Below are 20,019 nucleotides of genomic sequence, written 5' to 3'. Positions count from 1 at the left end.
CATATCAAAAATGGACAATGACTTTAATTCAGCACAACTAACTTAGTACATTTAAGTACATTAAAATAATAAAATATTCTCAAAAGAAGTGTACGCTGTGAAATGGAGCTGCAAAGCAGACAAGTAGAAAGAGAAGAAGACATAAGAAGGGAAGAAAGACGCCCCAGAAGTGTTTCTGGCTTAATTTCATGGCTTTCCAGTGTCTCACTGGGATATATGAACATTTCACACACACACACATGTTGGTTGCTTACACTGGCACTTGGGGTTGGTACAGTGTTACAGCAGCACATTACCACCTTTATTTGGCATTGTTTGCTTTGCCTCATGCCTACACATACAGACACATGCTCACAACCCCTGACCATACAAGCCAACCACAGACACCGTGGGAATAGTCAGTTGGCTACTGGCAGAGCCGATACCTGGTCTGAATCCAAGATGGAGCAGCATAAAAAGCTGTGAAGCTGGTAAAAGCCCCTGAATTAAAAAAAATAAAAAAATCACCTTTTGAAAATTCAAATAAAAAAGTGGAGGAAAACCAAATCAGATTAGGAGCACTGAACATTTTAGATTGAGTCTCATCTGAATAAGATGATCCTGAGAGCAGCAGGATTTATTGCCTTTAAATTGTTAAATTGTTAAATCACAGTTACATTGACTTCCAATCTTTTGAAGATTATAGATTATGAGTAGAACCTTGCAAACAATATTAAATTAGAAATGGAAAGAAGGAAGAATGAGCAGATTAGGAGAAGAGCAGCAGAACAAGTGTGACAATGTGAATGAAAAGAATGAAATCCAAAGGAAAAAGTGCAGAGAAGGCAAACAAAACAACAAAAATAAGTAAAAACAAATACACTAAAGGAATATTAAGGACAGAGATGGAATAAATAGAAGTGGAGAAAAGACTAAATTGGGATAAAGTTAAGGAAAAAAGTAAAGTTAAAAAATCGACAGCACCAATGGTGTGATTCATGTCTTACCTATTACAGTATAATTTCTAAGTCCACCAGTGTGTGTGAATACGGTTCCGACACCAGTCTGATTCAGGTGGTACCTCTGGATGACTCCTTTTGGACGGGAAGGAGCAGACCAGCTCACATGGAGAGAGGAGGAGCTAATCGCTTTTACCACTGGAGGCTTCACATCCTCTGGAACCCCCTGAGCCGTCACCGCCACCACCTAACGACCAAAATACACACAAAGAAACAAATAATGAGAAAAAGACTCGCTGGCAATAGTTAAAAAGAAAACGACAGTCCTAAAAATGTACAGAGTACACAAAAAGAAAAGCACATTATAACACTGCATAGAAAATGGATCTTAATTAAACAACAGAGCAAGAGATTCCTGACAAAGCATGAAATCACAACTTTAAAGAAACGTTTTATTTTTGGGGAAAAAACTGGATTTTAAGGCTAAGCAAAATACAGTGATTCATTAGCCAGAGTCCATCATTTACCTGTAGAAATAAAGAGAAAGAGCTTGTTTATTTCAAATTTCCCTATAAAAGCAAGAATTTTAAGCCACTTTGCTCCATAGAAAAATGTTCATGAGAGGTTAAGTGTCACAAAATCTTCTTTTGATTGATGGAATAAGAAAATGTGTTAAAATCTTCCAGAAACACAGATGCTTTGGCAGCATAGATGATGTTACATGTGCTAGTGCACATGTAACACTCATCATGTTTAAACTCATATTTAAACATCTTTTGTTTTTGTTTAAACATCTGAAAACTGAAGTTTAAACAAAAAGAGTAACTTTTCATCAGGAAAAGTTTTATCACAGTACGTTGCAAGAAATTTGATATTGTTCATCCCCATAAATAGTAACCTTTTTAGATAAAACAAGAGCATAAAAATTTACTAAAATTAAAAGCTTGGCAATAGTTTCATAAAATGAAAACGATGATTAAATATATGTTTGCATACTAAATAAATGCACAGTCACTTATTATTTCTGCAACTATATAAAAAAATAAAAAAAGGGAATCAATAAGTAACTTTAGCTCTTGTTTACAAAGTGCTGTTGCTTAGTCTCATGACGAGAGTGAACATCCTATTGTCGATTCCTGGTGTTGTGTCTGTAGGACTGGGTGAATGGTGGTAAACGCGGAGATCTCAGAATCACAGGGCAATCTGCTGCTAAAGGCAACAGGGATATCCTGCCTTAATAGACTGTCACTAGCACTTCCACCAGCTGTCCCACACAATGCTATGCAATTAGATCGCTGCTACAACAACTAAGGAGACATACAAGCGCGCACACAAAGATAAACACACACAGGTATGTGTGAGTATATGCATTCAAGTACAGAGACGAAGAAGAGGAGGAAACAGCAAAGGTGGAAGAGCAGACAGAGGTAAGGAAGACAGAGGGAGGAATGGGATCATTCAGGAACGCTTCAGTGTGCCAAACATTTAAATGTCAGTCAAGACTTAGTTCAAATGTAACAGTGCGCCTTGAAATACAGAAATAAAGCTCATTCACCTTTGCAGTGATTAGAAGAACATAATTCTTGACTACAACAAAATTAGGGAATACTGAGGCATTCGTCTGAAAGTAACTAAGGTCAAATCAGATTTTATCCCTGCAATCCCACTTTTAGTCTTAATCCTGATATTCATTTGGCAACATCACTGCAATGTCCTCTTTAAAGTATTCAAATGCAATATATTGATGTCAAAGTTCATTCTTTGAAGCAAGCATAAAGTTTTATTTTTCATATTTAAAAAAAATTGGAACAAATGTAATGTTTTGATGTATAGAAACATATTTTATTTCATATTATCGTCAATTCCCTTTCAAAAATTATATAAATTGAGTCAAGAGTGCAGAGTTTATCCTTTAAAGATTTATTATATCAACAAAAACAAAATCAGAATTTGGTATTCTTGTTCTCTACTTTCTTAATTAGCTCAAAAATACCACTGCATGTTGATACCTACAGGCCTTAAAAATAGCTTTCAATGCCTTTAGTATGGACATTTTCATCCCCTAAATCTTTATGTATGAATTTGTGACATTCAAAAACATGTAAAGTTTCCAGAAGTTCATCCTATATTAAAGTCACACATTGTATCAAAGTTTAGTTTCAATCATGTATTTTTTTGCACTAGAAAATTTCAGAAGAGAATCAATAATGAAGTATGGATTTTCAATAGCAGCATTTTTAACCATTTGCCTGCAATTATTATTAACACAAACATCATCTATTGTAGTCTGTATTCCAACTGTTTAACGCTTCCTTTTATTTTGTCACTGCAATTTAATGTTTCTTACTTGTTTGTTGTTTTCACTTTTCTCTTGCCTTGATCCTGGAATGTGAATTACAATTAAACTCACTTTGCCTAACTGAGTCTTAAAGTTGTAGTCCACTTGAACTGAATTACTGAAACAAAAATTACATAGTCTAAAGTTCTGGGCGGATAATTGTTTGATCTGAACTAATCTAGACAGTCAGATAACATGTTTTAAAAGGTGTATATAATTTAAAATGCTAAATGTTTGTGTAGAGAAAGATATGAACACTGAAACACAAAGGGACTGTGAGATGGAGATAAGACGGACTGAATGGCAGTTGTGAAAGTAAAGCAGCTGCTTAGATAGTGTGATGGTGTTGAAGATGAAAGGGGTTAAGAAAGTAAGGAGATAAGTGTAAAGAGAAACTGGGAACTGTGACTCTTAGATCAGGCGAACGACAGGAGACAAATGGCAGAGAGAACAGGGCAAAAGGATTGTGAGACACAGAAGGACCAATCGCTCTTCCTCGCGCTCTAAGTGACCAACCGCATTAGATCAGCACCTTCTGTTGTCACAGTAGGAGTGTGCTTGTGAGTGTCTGTGTTTGTTCACAGGCAGGGGTGAGTGTGTGTGTGTTTTTTTGTGTATGAGGGAGCTGATGCCAGTAATTGCAGTGGTGTATTAGGTTAGTTCAAGTTATCCCATAATTGGGACTGTTTGGCCAATTTTCACCGTTGTACAAACTAATCCAACTCACTCCTCTTCCATCCACTGCAGGGAGAGTGTGTGAGCTGGTTTGTGTGACCATATGTTTGTGAGGCACACAGAGGGGAAAAATGGATTGCAGAGAGTTTGGGGTATCAGAGGACATGGATGCACACACTGCTAAAGTTTTCCACCAGAACAAAAAAAGTGTCAAGAAATTTAGTATATGGGAAAATATTTCGAAGAAGTCTGAGATTTCCTTTCCACAAATGTTTAATTCTACCCCACAGGTATCAACCATCCTATTGTAACTTATAAATAAATGACCTTGGATGTATTAGTTGGACCTTTCTGTATAAAATACCTAAACATCTTTTAGTAGGAAGTCAGAAAAGGAGTGGGATATGATTTAATTATACAGTGCCAATTCACCACAAATGTTTTAAAGTTTAATTTTGTATTCAAATTAGTAAAACGTTTTCCATCAAGTCACTGACTTGTAGCAATCACCTTTTCTAAACAAGCATAGCGACAATAGACAAATTAGCATATTAGCTAATTATATTTCAGAGACTATATTTCACTGAATTTTCTGTATTTGAAACATTAAAGGAACATGTTCAAAAGTATGAGAGCCATAATATTAAATAAGATACATACCATCAAAAGTTCTAATAAACAGTTTATAGCTGCAACTTTAGCTACAGTTTTTATGTGTGGCAGCATTTTATTGTTTTTCCAACCGGGAAATATAACCTACAAGAACAAAGGGGGCAGACAGGAGTCTGAATGCTGGGTTCCTGACACATCGAACTCTGTTATTGAGTCTTCTTTTTGTGACATGAACATGTACAAAAAGGCAAAAAGAATAGCACAGTAAAATCTGTGATTTTTAGGATTTTATCCATAGAACTTTAGAGTCATTACTTAAAACTTGTATACTATATACAGTATGCTAAGACAAGGCTAAGAATGACCTGCAAACTCTCAGGAACTTTAATTATTCTGTTTGTCTTCATCTGGAAGCAAACTGTTGAAGCTTTATGTCACAAATAAAGCTTTTGTTTCCCAGAGAGCCACTGAGAGGCAGAGTAAGAGTCATATTTTTATAAGCAACAAAATCAAAATACATCAGAAATTGTTTTTAAAACCCTTATTTTTCTTCATCAACAGATTTGAAGCAGACATTGTTAGAATACTTTCTCAATAAATAGTTATTGAAATCTAAGAGTTTATGTCTGATCCTTCAATCATGTGATCCTCAGTAATACATAATGCCTTTTCTCTCTCCAGCATTAGAAATTACATCCAGAAGAGAAGATGAAGATGGTTTACAAAGACATTAAAACTGTGTATGTTAAATTATCTTAAGCACAAGGTTTGTTGTTTCGTTCTATTAATTTTGATAGAGAACTGAACCATCATTGTTTTGCCCCCTCACTGTTTAATGTGTCAATTGTTTGGTAATTTTCCTTTCCTTCTTTGGTTACACATTTGGTACATTCAACCATAATTTTTTACAGAATTGTGAAAGACACTACACAGTACTTAGCAGCGATAAGCTGATGAAATTAATTGTTGCGGTGATATCAGCTCAGCTACAGCGAGAGAGATAGCAAGGGAGAATACTTTCTGGATGTATTATGTCCACTATCACAAACATCGGCAAGACTCAGCAAATCCAGAGTCCTGCATCGAGAGGGAGAGCAAAAATAAGGCTAAAACAATTTGTTTCTGCAGATGAACATCATGGACTTCCAGTGGAAATGTAACAGGTGAGGCAAATGGATAGAATGCCTAAATTATAATTAGAGGATATAAAACTGAGCACTAGAAGCACGATGTGAACATTTTCATAACGCAGTATTTAGCTTCAGCTTGGGTTTGGAAAAAAGACTTCAAATGATTGTATAAAATGATGTCATAAAACCAAATATTGAAATTTGGTCAAAAGGAAAGAAGTAATATTGAAATATTTGTACTCAGATAAGTGCAGTAACATTTCTCTTATTAAGATGCTTTATTAAGCATCTACTTCTTTTGACAACTAAAAATTTCAAGCTTTCAGAGTATATTAAGTCAACAAATCTAACAAATCATCATTATATCAAGCTGCCTGTTTATTGTGACACATTATATTCAAACATTTTAATACTGTCAAAATAAAACTACTGTAAATTTTACACCACACAACATCAGGATTTTGTTTGATGTTGACTAGCAATAAAAATGTCCAAAGCGAGGTACGTTTTCTGAAGCCGTTTGTATGCATATGGCATATTTTTGTTTTTGTGTCATTTTACTGCCCAATGATTTATTGGTTTAAAACAAACTGCACTAGGACCGTTTTTAAAGATTTGATAAATATGTTTGTCTTACCTTTGTGCTGTCAGTACAACCAGCCTGATTACAGGCCCTCAGCTGGTAGACAAACTCCTGAAAGGGCCCGATCCCTCCCACATCAGTAAAAGTATTTTCATCTCCACGGTAACGCTCTTGTCCATCTCGCAGCACAACATAATGGGTTATAATACCTAAAATAAACCGGAGAAAGATCTTCTCAGCATTTGAATCCACCCACAACTAAACTCAGGAACAGACAAAGATGATGCTTTGTAACACATCACTATAACTCTTAAGAAAAGAAAATTAAACAAACATGCGCACTCACCGTTAGGTCTGGCTGGAGCTTGCCATTGCAGCTGGACGATGTCATTTCGTTCGCCCCGCCGACTCCAGCGGGGTGGGGCCAATCCCCATGGTTTAGCTTCACTTGTTGTCACTGTTGTAACGTCAGTGGAGCCGGGGCCGAAGCTGTTCCAGCCTCTCACTCGATACTCATAGGTTGTAAAAGGCTCCAGATCAGTGTCTACATCAAAACAAGGATGAGAAAAAATGCAAATAATGGAAAATAAATCTTTCTTTTCCAAAGACAACATTTTGTATTTGTGGTTGTGACCTCTGACATCCATTCAAACCTGGCACTAACATCTCTCATCGATCCTTTGAATCAGCTAGGATGGCGTGTTGAACGCACTCAAAAAGGTTTTGAGGTTGGGTTATCGTTTTCTGTTCTCTGCATTTTGCTGCTGCTTTGCATCATTTACAGGCCTTACCTCTGCACTGGACTCAATTTCTGAAGCAAACTTCTGTAAATACATACAGATATTACCATGTCAAGCACATAGGAACAACTTGGACCTATTGTTTATGTGGCAGACCTCATTTCTTTTGACACAAACACAGCAGATACACAAATTAAGTAAGTTTTAATTTTTTGTCAGATAAATGTTGTGTAACTTTTTAATAATTAGTTTAACTGACAAAGAATTGAAGGTCCTCAAAACTTTAAGAACTAAGTTAAACTGAAAAATCACATCAGAATGATCTTTCTAAATCAATAAGTGAGATATAAAAGACAGTGCACCTACTGTATCTAACTTATTCATTTGCAGATAAAAAGAACTTGCAAATAATTTTTTAATAAGGAAGTGAATGGAATGTGGGAGAGTGATCTTAACAAAAACGGGGGGCTACCCTGATAACAAGGAAGAGAAAACAGAAACTCAATTCTACACACAGACAATTAGAGGCAACTAAGGAGTATCTCAGGAAGTTCTCCTAACGAAGCACCTGCAAAAAGATGCTTGTGGTCAAGGAAAGGTTAGTTATGTCTTACTCACAGTTTAACAAGTTCCTCCTCTCTGGGGTGAGAACACTAAACCTTTAAATAAAAAACAACTAGTAATATAAAACTACTAATGTAAGAAAGATAACAAAACATAATAATTCTAACAGTTGTCTGAAAACTGTTGACAGTTTTACTGCAGCATAGCTTCATCTTGTAAGGTAACAAATAATTTGTACTTCATAACTTCTCTCATATCAAGTGTGATGGGTCATAAGGTCAAGCTTATAAGCTTTGCAGTTGAAAAAAGTCCATTGTAAACTGCTTAGATAAATCTGGACTGTTTACATGCCCCCCAAAAAATGCTGCAGGTGACTGAACTCATTGGCAATTTTATACAAACATCGATTAACCTGCTGATAGTTCTGTCATCAGACAGCAGCGTCATGCAGTATTATGTTTATGTTGATGTAAAGCAGATAAAGAGGAATATTTTATCACTCAGACTGAATTCTAATACCAGGTGTGATCAGATATGCCTAAATCTATCCATTTGTACGTGAATCAGTCAGATGAGGTCATACAGAAAAAACCAGGCACAGGACAGAATGTTTCAAAAAGATACTTTGTGCAACTATGCTGTATAAAGTATCTTATTACAAGAAACTGTAATAAGAGTTGGTGTCTGAATCTACTTTTCACAATTTTTTTCCTTTTCGTAATATAAATGTTTCAAAATACAACAAAGGAGCAAAAATCTATCCTTTCGGCAGACCGGGCGGAGTAAGTGAAAAAGAAAACTTCAGGGGATTTTCAACGTCTTCCTTTTCTTAGAACGTATGAACCTTTAATGACACAAAGGAAAGGTTTATGTCCACAACATCAGTTTAAAGATTCATCTTTCAAGCTGTTTACTATTATACTGCAAACTGTAAGATACAACACAAATATGCACTGCCACTGGTGCAAAGTTGTAAACATGTGGCCATGACGACAGTCCCCTGACGCTAAGATTGTTACAACCCTTCTGGTGATGAGGTGTTACGTTACAGGAACATATATACATACAAATGCACTTGCACACATACATGGGCATTGCTTTTAGTAGTGCAAAGGGACTGCTGCTGTAAATGGCTCTGCTTAAATGGCCAGTCTGGGGCTCTTGTCTTTACTGCTGTCATAACTTAAGTAGCAAAACACAGAGGAACACAAATGTAAATACACATCAAACGTCTTTGTTCCCCAAAAAAGATCTCAGTGCTTTGTCTGATTATTAACTTTTATGAATATAGGTTGTTTGTTGACAAAGTGGTACAATTTTATGGCTCTAACTGTAAATACAAAGCTGTTGGGGTTTGATCTTTGTATATCATGATACCCTGTGTGCAAGTGTGCATGTGTGCGTTTGTGTGTGCATGAGAAACATCTGGTGTATGGTGGGTGGCGACAGCTTTATGTGCCTCTGCCCAGATGGTGTCACAGCATCGCCCTGAAACTCTTATTCTAACCGCTCTATGCCACACACACAAAGTAATCACAGCACATATGTAGACCTACAGAGATACTAACTGAATTAAAACGCATGTGAAATATGTGGAATTATTGTTATAGAACTAAACATGATATAAATACTCTTGATCACCTTTAATACTGAACAAAAAGTCTGCAATACCCAAATAAACAGTGTGTGGCTGGACCAAAAATGAAGACACAATCATCCACAGACAGACACATAAACTTACTCCCTTTGGGCTAATAAACTGTGGATCATTTTGAAACAGCATCTAAATGCCCATCTTGCTTTAATTACATACAAGTCTACAGCTCAGAGAGGATTAGCTGCTCACAGCGATTACCTTACACTGCAACAGCTGTTTTAAGTGTAGCATGGTATGTGTGTGATTCTGCAGGGGTGACGACCTCTCTGTACAGTCACCTGATTTCAGCAGCAAACACATTCAAATATAAACTTCTAAAGGCTCATAATGTAACTGAGTTCTGCTCTTTTCATATAACTATTCTGCATTAGTTGTGCAACAATCTTACAAAGCAATTACAGCTGAAGTTGTTTTGGGGTATGCCAGTTACGGGGAAAAAATAAAATAAATCAAGAGACTGACAATTCTCCATCCTAAAGCTCAATCAGATCAGTGGGGAGCCCCTGCAAACATCAGTTTTTTAGTTTTACCACATATACTCAATTTGAATTAGGCTGGGTTCTAATTAAGGTATTTTAATATATTTAGTTCTGAATTATTTGACAGTAGCTCTGACAGTATGATTATGGTTATTGTCCTGCTGTAATGTATACCAACACTTTACTTCGATTAAATAAATTTAGGTGTTTTGAAGGATTTCTCAAACATGCATGAATGAGTCAAAACAGTGCATTTGATGAAGAAATTATGTTATAACATGATATACAGCTCAAACAAGTCAATTTTGGATCATTCTGTTCTTTGTTCCATTAACTTATTGTTTATGAAGTTAATGAAATATCTAGAAAAATGTATTTATGAAGCTTTTAAAAATAGGGTAAAGGTGGTATAATGCTAGTTTCCTCTCTCCTTATTGGTCTGATTTAGCTGTGTGCACATAAAACTTTTAGTTTGTCGTCATCATATTTTGTAAATGTCACAGTTTTTGAATGGCCTAATTGTTTTTCCTTTGCTAGATATTGTAATGAAACTCTAGGCTTTAATCCAACTGAGAACATAAGACAGGACTTGAAACTAAAGATCACAGAACTTCTATCCAATCAGACTGAAATTGAAATATTTTTGCCAAGAAGAACTGGTAAAAATCCAATTTTCTACATGTGCACAACCATTCAAGACAAACCCTAAAAAGCTTCCAGCTATAATGCAATGAAAACACTGATACAAAAAATTTATTTATTTACCTGTATATGTGTGAACACTGGCCTCTCCACTGTACACCACCTCCTCATGTGATGAGCACAGAGTTCCTCCTGACTCTGAGTTCTTGGTATTTGTGTGACTGTTTCTGTCAGCTATTTTGTTAGAATTTCCACTTATGCTTGTATGAGCTGGCAGGACAGTAGAGAGGGTTTCCAGCCTGGTGCTGATGAATGACGTTTGTGCCACTGGTTGTGTGTCGGGGTGTGGGTGTGCAGTCAGGACCCAAGTGCAGGCAGTCAGAGATGGATCAAGGTCACAGGAGCCACAGTAAGATGTAGCAGCAGCAGCCACGGGACACACAACTCCCTGCAAACACTGGGCCTGCACAAAGGAGGAAAAGAGACCACGCAATAAGAGAAGAGTTTCTTAGCATCAGTTAAAATACAGAGTATCTTTCGTATTCAAATGTGTAAATTTTGGAGTTTAAAGCAGCTTTAAAGCAGCAAATCTAGTGCATGTCTTTTTGCATATGTGTGTGTGCTTTACATGCACCTTAATGACATCATTAGGGCTAATGAGCACTCCCACTCTTTGTCTGAGTGCGTGCATGTGTGTGTGTGTATGTGTGCTTGCATGAGCCATCTCATGCTGACTTAGGAACACACAAACACCACATGACCCGAGGTGATAAATGGTGGATGGCACATTCAACGACTCCTGATGTGACAATAAGGACGAGTGGATGGTGGAACTAATTCCATCTGTCCACATGTCCAATTAGCTGACTGAGACAGGTATTAGGTATTTTTTTCACTTACAGTCAGAGTGACAGTGTTTGCTGTTTTCTTGAGCAGAGCAATCAAATTAAAAATAAAACAGTTTGTCGTTGCAAAGTCTTGCAGAAGAGACGAGTGGAAAGTGACAATAAAAAACTGAATCCGCTTTGAGAAGTGTATCAACCACAACTTGAAACATACCGGTATCAGCAGCCCGGCTGTGGCTTGATCAGCACAAACGTGCCGTTGGGGGTCAAAACCAATCCCATTGCAGCATTTTTCGTCCAGATGTATGACCTTTGACCCACAACACTGCAGCTTCACTGTGGCATTTCCAGAAGGGTGAATTGTGGGATATCCGTTGTTGTCCATACAGCAAAGTGAGGTTGAAGAGTTTATATACTCTTTTCCACAGCAGATAAAACCTAAAGACAAAAAATAAGCTTGGTGTCATTGTTGTACTGCATTCTTACCTTAGCATGGCAGGTCAAATGGGACTGCTACTTAAAAACAAATACACAGACAGGCAATGTATTTATGGCCTGGTCAAATTAGACCAAAACTGAACACTTTGGATTCCATTAAACACAATGATTTATAGGTAAAGAAGTCTTAAGATCCTGAAGCAATAGTGGGAGAATCATGGTGTGGGGTTGTTTTTCAGCACCATGCTGGCAAATATACATTCTAGATACAAAAAACTGCTGTCATCTACCAGGATGATGAAGATGAAACAAAAGTGAATGTTTCAATGTGAAAATTATTCCAAACACTTAAAAACTACTTTCAGAGAAAAAAGCTGTGAGAATAGGTCAACCAATAACCGGAAGGCCAAGATAGTTTTATTGATCCACTCATCACCAACAAAGGCTTTTGTATGGAACAAATTTTAGTAAGTGTGCCATTCTGTTTTATTACTCATAACTTAGTATGTGGACAGCTATGACTTACTTATGTGGTGGACTATAATAATAATAATAATAATAATAAAACAAAAAGCAGAATACAAGCTTGAATTCACAATGAATTCAGAAAGCTCTGGAATTACACACCTGTTTAAAAGATGATATTTCAAAAAGAGAGATATTTGCTCTTGGTGTGTCTGCCTCCATCATCTCAGCATTTGGGTCCTCAACAACCTCATTAAATGACAACATTATGCTGTTGATCCTCTGCATTTCTTACACTCTGCTCTTCATCTGATTTGCTCAGGAACAGTATTTAAGTTGAGCTGAATATTTTTTCTTATCATGCTTATATACATCCACCTATCCTATTCTCTCCTTGGAACCAAGCATATCTCTCTTCCTCTGGTATATTCACGGCTCAGCAGCAATATTCAGGCACCCCTGTTGAAAACGTGTAAAGGAAGAGGAAGTGTGTTTGTCGGAGAGCTGCCATCTCTGACAGTGATAGGTGATGTCTGTCTGCCACTGCATCACCTTCAGCAGCAAGGTGACATTTAAAATACATGCTATTCCTCTATTTGTGTATGTTTTGCCGTGGGATATCAAATTTCAAGGATGTGTTTTTTAACATTCTCCAGATATTCACTTTTCAGATTCAACTCCCTTGAGTAATGTATGGCTGGCATACTGGAACTGCTGAAGAGGCTGAACATTCAAGGCAAAAATTATTGCTGGGAAACATTTTGGGGGTTTGGAAGAGAAAGACATTTTTAAAGTTTTTGATATTTGAATTATTTAAAACTACACACTTCATTTTCAAGGAAATATCAACGTCAGTGGCAAATTATTGAAATGTTTTTAGAACATTAATTTGACTTACATTCTTTGAAATTCAGCTGAAAGTAAAGCAAATGTATGGGAAATAAAAGCTGCATTGAAATGTTTTTTATATGTACTTTTGCACCTTTCAGGCCAATTTAAACATTTAGTCTTCTTAGGTACCCAACTAATATAACTGATAGGAAATCTAAATAAACTAAAAATAAAAGTTGAGTTGTTCAGGTAGGATTTTTTTCAGACATTTAGTCATTTGCATTGAATAGCTAATAAAATGAAAATTATTAAAGCTATGTAAGGTAATTTAAATAAAAAATGGATCATGTGGCATAAGCTTGAAATTTCTAATCTAACAATAAACAAATTATGTACAGTTGAGTTCATTCAACTGAAATATATTTCAGACAAGAAATGGAGCAAATAACAAAAACAATATAAAATATGGCACTCAAAACCAGTTAAAGCACATCCTGAACCTGAGGTGCTGTCTGGCAAAGACGTTCCTTCCACATAATCTGTAATTACACTGAAAGAAGATTTGACCTGCAGATAGATAAAATATGACTAATGCCATAATATTAAAATGGGCAACAGAAAACCAAATGTTACTGTCATGAATTATTTTGTGTAGATGCTCCATGCTGAGCCCTGCTAGATGCCACCGGGGGGGGCGGCCCACGATGGCCATCCTTAAATCCACCATTGCTTCCAGGCTTCGGTTGTGCATTCAATTAAGGTTATAATATACTGTTAGAGTCAGCAGCTCCCTACTGTGACCCTACATTAGAAATACAAATGAGGGTAGAAGGGTTACTCTAAAAATGTGCTGTGACGATGGAAAATAAAAGTGTTTATTGTAAATTTGAGTCATCTGTCTTTACAGAACAATTTATGTGTTGCTTAGATGAAGAAAACAATGATATGCTAAAAAGTCATTAAGGACTATTTAACAAGTAAATATATCCTTTACTTTGGCATCATCTACCCCCAGCTGTGTTGGCTATTTTATTTAATAACGGACATTAAACTCTAAGTCATAGCTCTATATCATGGCCCTGTAATGGGGCTGCAGCTAGTTATAAAGTGATAAATAACTTATTGTTTCACGCTCTAATCAGCATTCACACTTCACGCACATTAAATGTTGTTAATTTAAGCAATCATTCCACTTAAAGGCCAAAAGTTGAGAATGGCACATATTTTATTCTGCGCTGTTGCAGAGCATTATATGCTCAACACATCCATCACAGGCTCCATATGACAGGGAACCGCATGTGTGTGTGATTGTGTGACATAAAGGCAGCCTGACGGCTACTAACTCACTTAGCAGCGGCAGATGTTGCGGAGCGGGGTCTTGGTGGCCAATTCCCTCTGCGCCTTACTTCAGCTTCAATGACGCGCAAATAAACAGCTCAACACTTTTCTAAAATAGCTTTCCTTTACTCATCCCTTGTCCTCCTGCCAGTCTTACTTCTACTCCTCTGTTTAAACATAAAGCATAAAACAACTAACATGTTTTAGTCTAAGCTGCACCAAGCCAGTGGTTTTCATCTGTAGCCTCTGGTAGACCAGACCTGGACCCCAGCTCTTACTGGTGACCATTTATAAGACTTAAAGTTTCAGCATTTCTCTCCATCTTCAGTTATTTTTGGTGTCTTTTCTTCTGACACAATCTGGTCTCCATCACCACCTTTTTCTTTGTTATAAAATTCTTTTCTTTTAAAACTAAGTGCAGCTTGCAGCACCTTAGACAACTTTTTTGCAGATAAGAGCCCTCACTTCACCTATTTATTGAGTTAGAAAGTTTTTTGCTTTTTGCAACTTTTTTTCTTGGCAACATCTTGAGGATTTTCTCTTGTCACAAACTTTGTTTCCACATTTACTTTTTTCTGTCTCTCTGCAACTTTACAGTTCAGTCTGATGTTTGTTTACAGTACTGCAGCTTTCGTTATTATTGCATTATCATCCATTCAGCAGAAATCCAATCCCTGTCTTTGTAAGCGTTATCTGACATGCCTGAACATTTGTGTTAACATTCTGTAACACACACACACACACAGATTTTTTTTCTCCACCTCTCCATAAGCTGTGTTTTTTCAATGATTGTCTATGCGTAGACAACATTTTATTACACACCTCTTGTTTTCTCTTTTGCATCACTGAAAGCTTCAGCCCTAATCTTCAGATTTACGCAGGATTTGCATACATTCGTTAATAGCGTCGGGAGCGCAGCGTCAACACAAGGTGCTTAGACAATGTGAATTATTATTAGGGTTTCAGTCATTCCACTTAATGATAAGTCAATATTTAGACCCGCCAATGAACTAAAGATAAAAATGTGTGTTGTGGATTAGTAAATCCGAGCTCTCTAGGAGACCAAAGCCCCTCCACAACTTTAAACAAACCAAACACTTTTAAATACCTGAATATATTACAAGGGGTGTGGAACCAAGTGCACAGCAAGTACATGCATTCAGAGCATTTCATTAAGCCTTGCAGACCCTCTGCTTGTTTTACAAATGTGCATCGTTTGTAGACTTCAACGAGAAAGCACACCAAAAGGCGTTGTTCTCAATAACACTGTTTACTTAAAAATTCATTTTATTTCTACTCTCCCATACACATGCATGCATGCTGCTTGCAAAGGGTGTCTGTGTGTGCACATCCTTGCACTTTGTGCTCCTCAGAGGCCTGACTACATGTCATGTCAAGAGATAAAATCAGAGAGGATTGACTTTCTCACACAGTGCACATAGTTCCCCTGTGAACACACACATATGGACGAGGAGGCAGCAATCACACTTGCATAGTAAAAGATGTACATGTTTTTTCCCAGAAGACTAGTTGTCCTAATGTCTTTGAGAGTTTTTTTTTAAACATTTTTTTTACAGCAACATTACCAGCTGGACTTGTTCATGAAAAAGTGTGCACAGTAATTCATTGTGGTTCTCAAATGTACACACAGTTTTCCCCTTCTAACGTGAAATTTACTTGGTACATCAACTAAAAACCATCTGTTAAGAAAAGGTAAAAAACCCAACAAAAATATGCAAGTACCTAATCACATAGTTTAAGTACATAAACCCATAAAGGAAAACTTTACTGCATTGTCAACATCCACTTGTGCTTCTTGTGCAAAGGACAAAAAGGATCTTGCTGTGCAAAGGTTTCAGTAGTGAGAACAGTGCACAATGTTGCACAGCATTATTTATATACTATGGATGATTGAGATGTTCCAATGAGGCCATTAAAAGGCCATCAGAAACCTGCAGAGATTTCCAAGCAGCCTATTTTCAGGGACATAAATTTAGGCATTTGAGTAAAAATTAGGTCATAAATTTTATTTTATTTTGACTTATAAGAAGCACATAAGTTAAAAGAAATGTTAATGCTTTCAATCAATTAGTAATTAGTGTTTTACAGTTGGACTCCAAAAGTTATTTAGTTCTCATTTGTACTGTGCAAGTTAGATTTAGCATTACTTTGATTTAGTTGTTAAATATTTATTTTACTTTCTAGAGTTTTATTTAAGCAGGTTCCCAGATAATAAATTAGATTCTTGATTTAACTGGTGATCAGGTCCCAATTTATTTTCAGCAAGGTAATAATCTACCTTGGGTAATACAACTTTAAAACATTTTTCAAGGACTGAAGTGGTCTAACGTATGAAAGAACTTCAAGTAAGTTTAGAGATTGCTATTGCTGTGTAACTAATCGTCTGATTTTAAAGATTATAAATATATCCTCACATTATCCTGGCATTTAATAACAGAAATAATTTTAGTAATTCTAGGTAATCCAAAAAAGAAAGGTTTTGTCTGACTTAACTTCAGACAAAAAAAGGGAGAGTTTTTGGTATTATCATTTTATTTTCTTACTCTAGTTCACATTAAGTCTATAGATCTTTGTGATTTTCTGTTTAAAGTGTTCTCTTCTTTAAATGACCTGGAGGTCACTACTGTCTGCTCAACTTTACGAGAAATAGATAACACTGAGTTTCTCAGACTTTAAACCCTTTTGCAAGAACACCTCCTAATTTAGTAACTACCTGTGAGCAGTCGTATTTTGTTTTCTTGACAGTATTGACCAAGATTTGAACCGGGCTCAGACCTTTGATCAGATGTCACATCTGGACCTGGGTTGTTAGATGTTTGGGTTAGAAGCTTTACGACCTCTGTTGTTTTTCCTGACTGCCCCCTTGCCTGTCCTTCTTTGACAATAAAAACAGGAGCCGTTGTAAGGGCAGCCCAGAACGCTCTGTGGAACTGATCGGAGGAGAAGTTTGATAGAGCCTTCCCTTTTGCAAAAGCTCCACGTAAAATTCATATACGTTGTCTGTGGTTCTTTCTTTTATTTAGGTTCGAAAGGAAAATACCTATCATGCATCTTTTTATTCAGCATATGAATGTAACTGATTCATATTTTGGAGAAACTTTGTTTTATGTGACACAAAAATTGACAACATTTTATGTTTAAAACCATGTTTAAAAAAATATTGTTTAGAATAATTACCAAATAAACAAAATTGTCAATACATTTAGTCAAAAAAGTTACGTACTTATCTAATATTAATCTAAAACAGATTTTTGTAAAGACAGCAGATCTAAAACATTATGTGTAAAAAATATTGACATTGTGGTGACAAATTTATTTTAAGTTAACTGATCTATAATGTGTTACAGCAGCAATAAGAATACAACAAATGCAAATACAACTTGGTCTGACTGTAGTGTCTGACAGGCTGTGCTTTTACTCTTGCCAGTCATTAAAGTAAACCTAATAGAAAAGTCATCATCATAAATACATTAACAGAGAGAGAAATGTCTTCCCGAGTTACGGGAGCACTTTGTCTTATAAAGCAGCCAGACGCTACTGTTTGGAATGCACTGGTGTTGGCCATTTTCTAACCCATCAATGATGAGAGGCTTTTGGCAATGATAGACATTCATACAGATATTTACACACTGGGAAACTGAGGAAAACCTACAGAAAAAACAAGCAAAGAACCAGTGACGATCCATCTAAACTGCAGATACATTCAGACACGTATGAACACAGAGACTTGCATAAAAAGTGTTGAATGGAGGAAGTTTAAATAAGAAGTCCATGCACATTTGCACTCACATACAAGCAAATGCTTTCCCTCTCACTATACGCAGCCAGTCTCTGAGTGAGCTAGCTTAACTACTGGGATAATTTCCCTCCAGCAAATGGTCACTGTGCCCTTGAAAAACATATTTGATTATTACTTTTTCTCCCCCTCCTCTTTTTTTCTTTTAGCATCATCACAGCCATTTTCATCACGCGCTCTGATGATGGCACGGCAAGGCGCGTTAAGATAACACCCCGGCACCGCCAGGCTTTTAACACTTAAACGGTGAAAAGGGATATTCAGATTTGTCCTTGAACGTTTGGATAGGGCCTGCTGGGCTGGGACAGAGGGAGGGAGTAAGTAAGGGAAGGAGTTAAAGAAATGCTCACAATTTTAAGATTTACTCACTTTCAAGAAAAAAAAAAAGTGAGGTGGGGTGAGCATTTAAGGTAGCACCCACAGTGAGAAATGGGGCTAGTGAGGTTGAAGGGTAGACCGAAGCGTTTGAAACCTGGACGCTAGAAAGAAAAAGTGTAAAGGGGAAATGATTAGTGAAGCGCACAGTGAAGTGGGAGAGAGTTGGGACACAATGGGAGGCCGAAGGTTTCCCACAAGTTCCTTTAAACACCATCTAATCTCACTAAAGTCTTAGTTGCACATTTTATATACCAACTAAGACTCTAAAGAAAAAAGAATTAAATAAGATTATAAGTTGGTACTGAACCTGCAGCATGGCAGAAAGTACTGCGAGAAAAATGGCACTCTTCGAAGACAAACAGTGTTTAATATACTTGAAAGTGAAATCGAATGCTGTTTGAACAAACAAGCAGATTTGAAAGGAAGGGATTTAGCACAGAGACTTTGTGTGATTGTGTAACAACTGGAGAGACGGAGGGAAGGATTAGAGCACATCTCAATAACACACCAGAAACAAAAAAAGCAAAGTTAGGTTAGTGTTTCTGATCAGTTTCATTAATCAGCCAGAACATTATAACCACTTACAGGTAGGAGAAGCAGTGATTCTAGCCTTGTTTTGTTGTAGTCATGAACAGAGTATTTTTTGTTGTATACTGATTATATTTTATGAAATGCAACTGAACTATTCACAAAATCAAATAAAAAGTAGTTTTTTTTGTTGTTTTTTTTCATATATCTGGCTGTAAACTGTGGTCAAAAAGCAACAGAGAAAATCACAAACTTGAGAGGATTTTGAAGGAAAGCCCATTCCTATATTTGGAGGAGACTTAAGAACTACCAACTAGTTCTTTAGTTGGTACTTCCAGAACTATCAGACGCAGGTATAACCAAGCCATGGGCTACCACTGTGATGGGCCAGCTGTTAAGCTACTAATGGCCTAGAGAATTTCAAAATTTCTCATCTGGGCTACTGAGGAAAAGAGAGGATGTTTGGTGGTTCAAAGTCTTCTTTTCCAATAAAAGTATTTTTTGCATTCCTGTCAGGAGGACGAATGGAGGAAAATAATCCAGGTTGAATTAGATCCAGTGTGAAGTTTCCAGAAGGAGTGATTTGGCAAGCAATATCCTTTGATGGTGTTGATGTGTTTTATCAAGTCCAAAGTTAGTGCAAATAGGGGTTTTACAGATGGGGTGTCCAACGATAACCCTCAAAGGCCAGTATCCTCTAGGTTTTAGTTCTCTCTCTGGTGGTAGTTACTGCCTCCTCAGCGTTTGAATATTCTGCAGAGGCCTGTTAACAAGCCATCATTTGATCCAGGTGTGTTGAACCAGGATGAGAACTAAAACATGCAGGATACCAGCCTTTATTTTAGAGCATATGCTGCTATGCTATATGAAGATGCTGGTTCCAATGTTGTATTAAAATAAGATACTCTCTGAGAGATAGTCATAGAGTTTACCATATTGAAACACCTCATAACGAGAGGAGATAACCTTAAGGTTTATGAACTTTGATTTCAGCTTTTTAGTTGTGCAGATGGATTTTCAA

At 36.7% G+C, this 20,019-nt stretch overlaps 1 protein-coding gene across 1 annotated transcript in view; it reads right to left on the bottom strand.

Annotated features, from left to right (window-relative positions):
- Nucleotides 1–20,019, bottom strand: part of ush2a (Usher syndrome 2A (autosomal recessive, mild)) — a 204,694-nt gene that overhangs the window by 49,196 nt on the left and 135,479 nt on the right. The window contains exons 63-67 of the mRNA XM_028013714.1: nt 11,418–11,641; nt 10,482–10,821; nt 6,623–6,820; nt 6,331–6,485; nt 987–1,185 (exon numbers count right to left, since the gene is read on the bottom strand). Coding sequence (XP_027869515.1) covers nt 987–1,185; nt 6,331–6,485; nt 6,623–6,820; nt 10,482–10,821; nt 11,418–11,641 — 1,116 coding nt within the window. The remainder of the gene's footprint in view (nt 1–986; nt 1,186–6,330; nt 6,486–6,622; nt 6,821–10,481; nt 10,822–11,417; nt 11,642–20,019) is intronic.

The sequence above is a fragment of the Xiphophorus couchianus genome, chromosome 4, assembly GCF_001444195.1.
Source record: "Xiphophorus couchianus chromosome 4, X_couchianus-1.0, whole genome shotgun sequence".
NCBI lineage: Eukaryota > Metazoa > Chordata > Actinopteri > Cyprinodontiformes > Poeciliidae > Xiphophorus > Xiphophorus couchianus.
The sequence above is the reverse complement of the archived record's forward strand: the minus strand, read 5'-3'. Positions and strand labels throughout refer to the sequence as shown.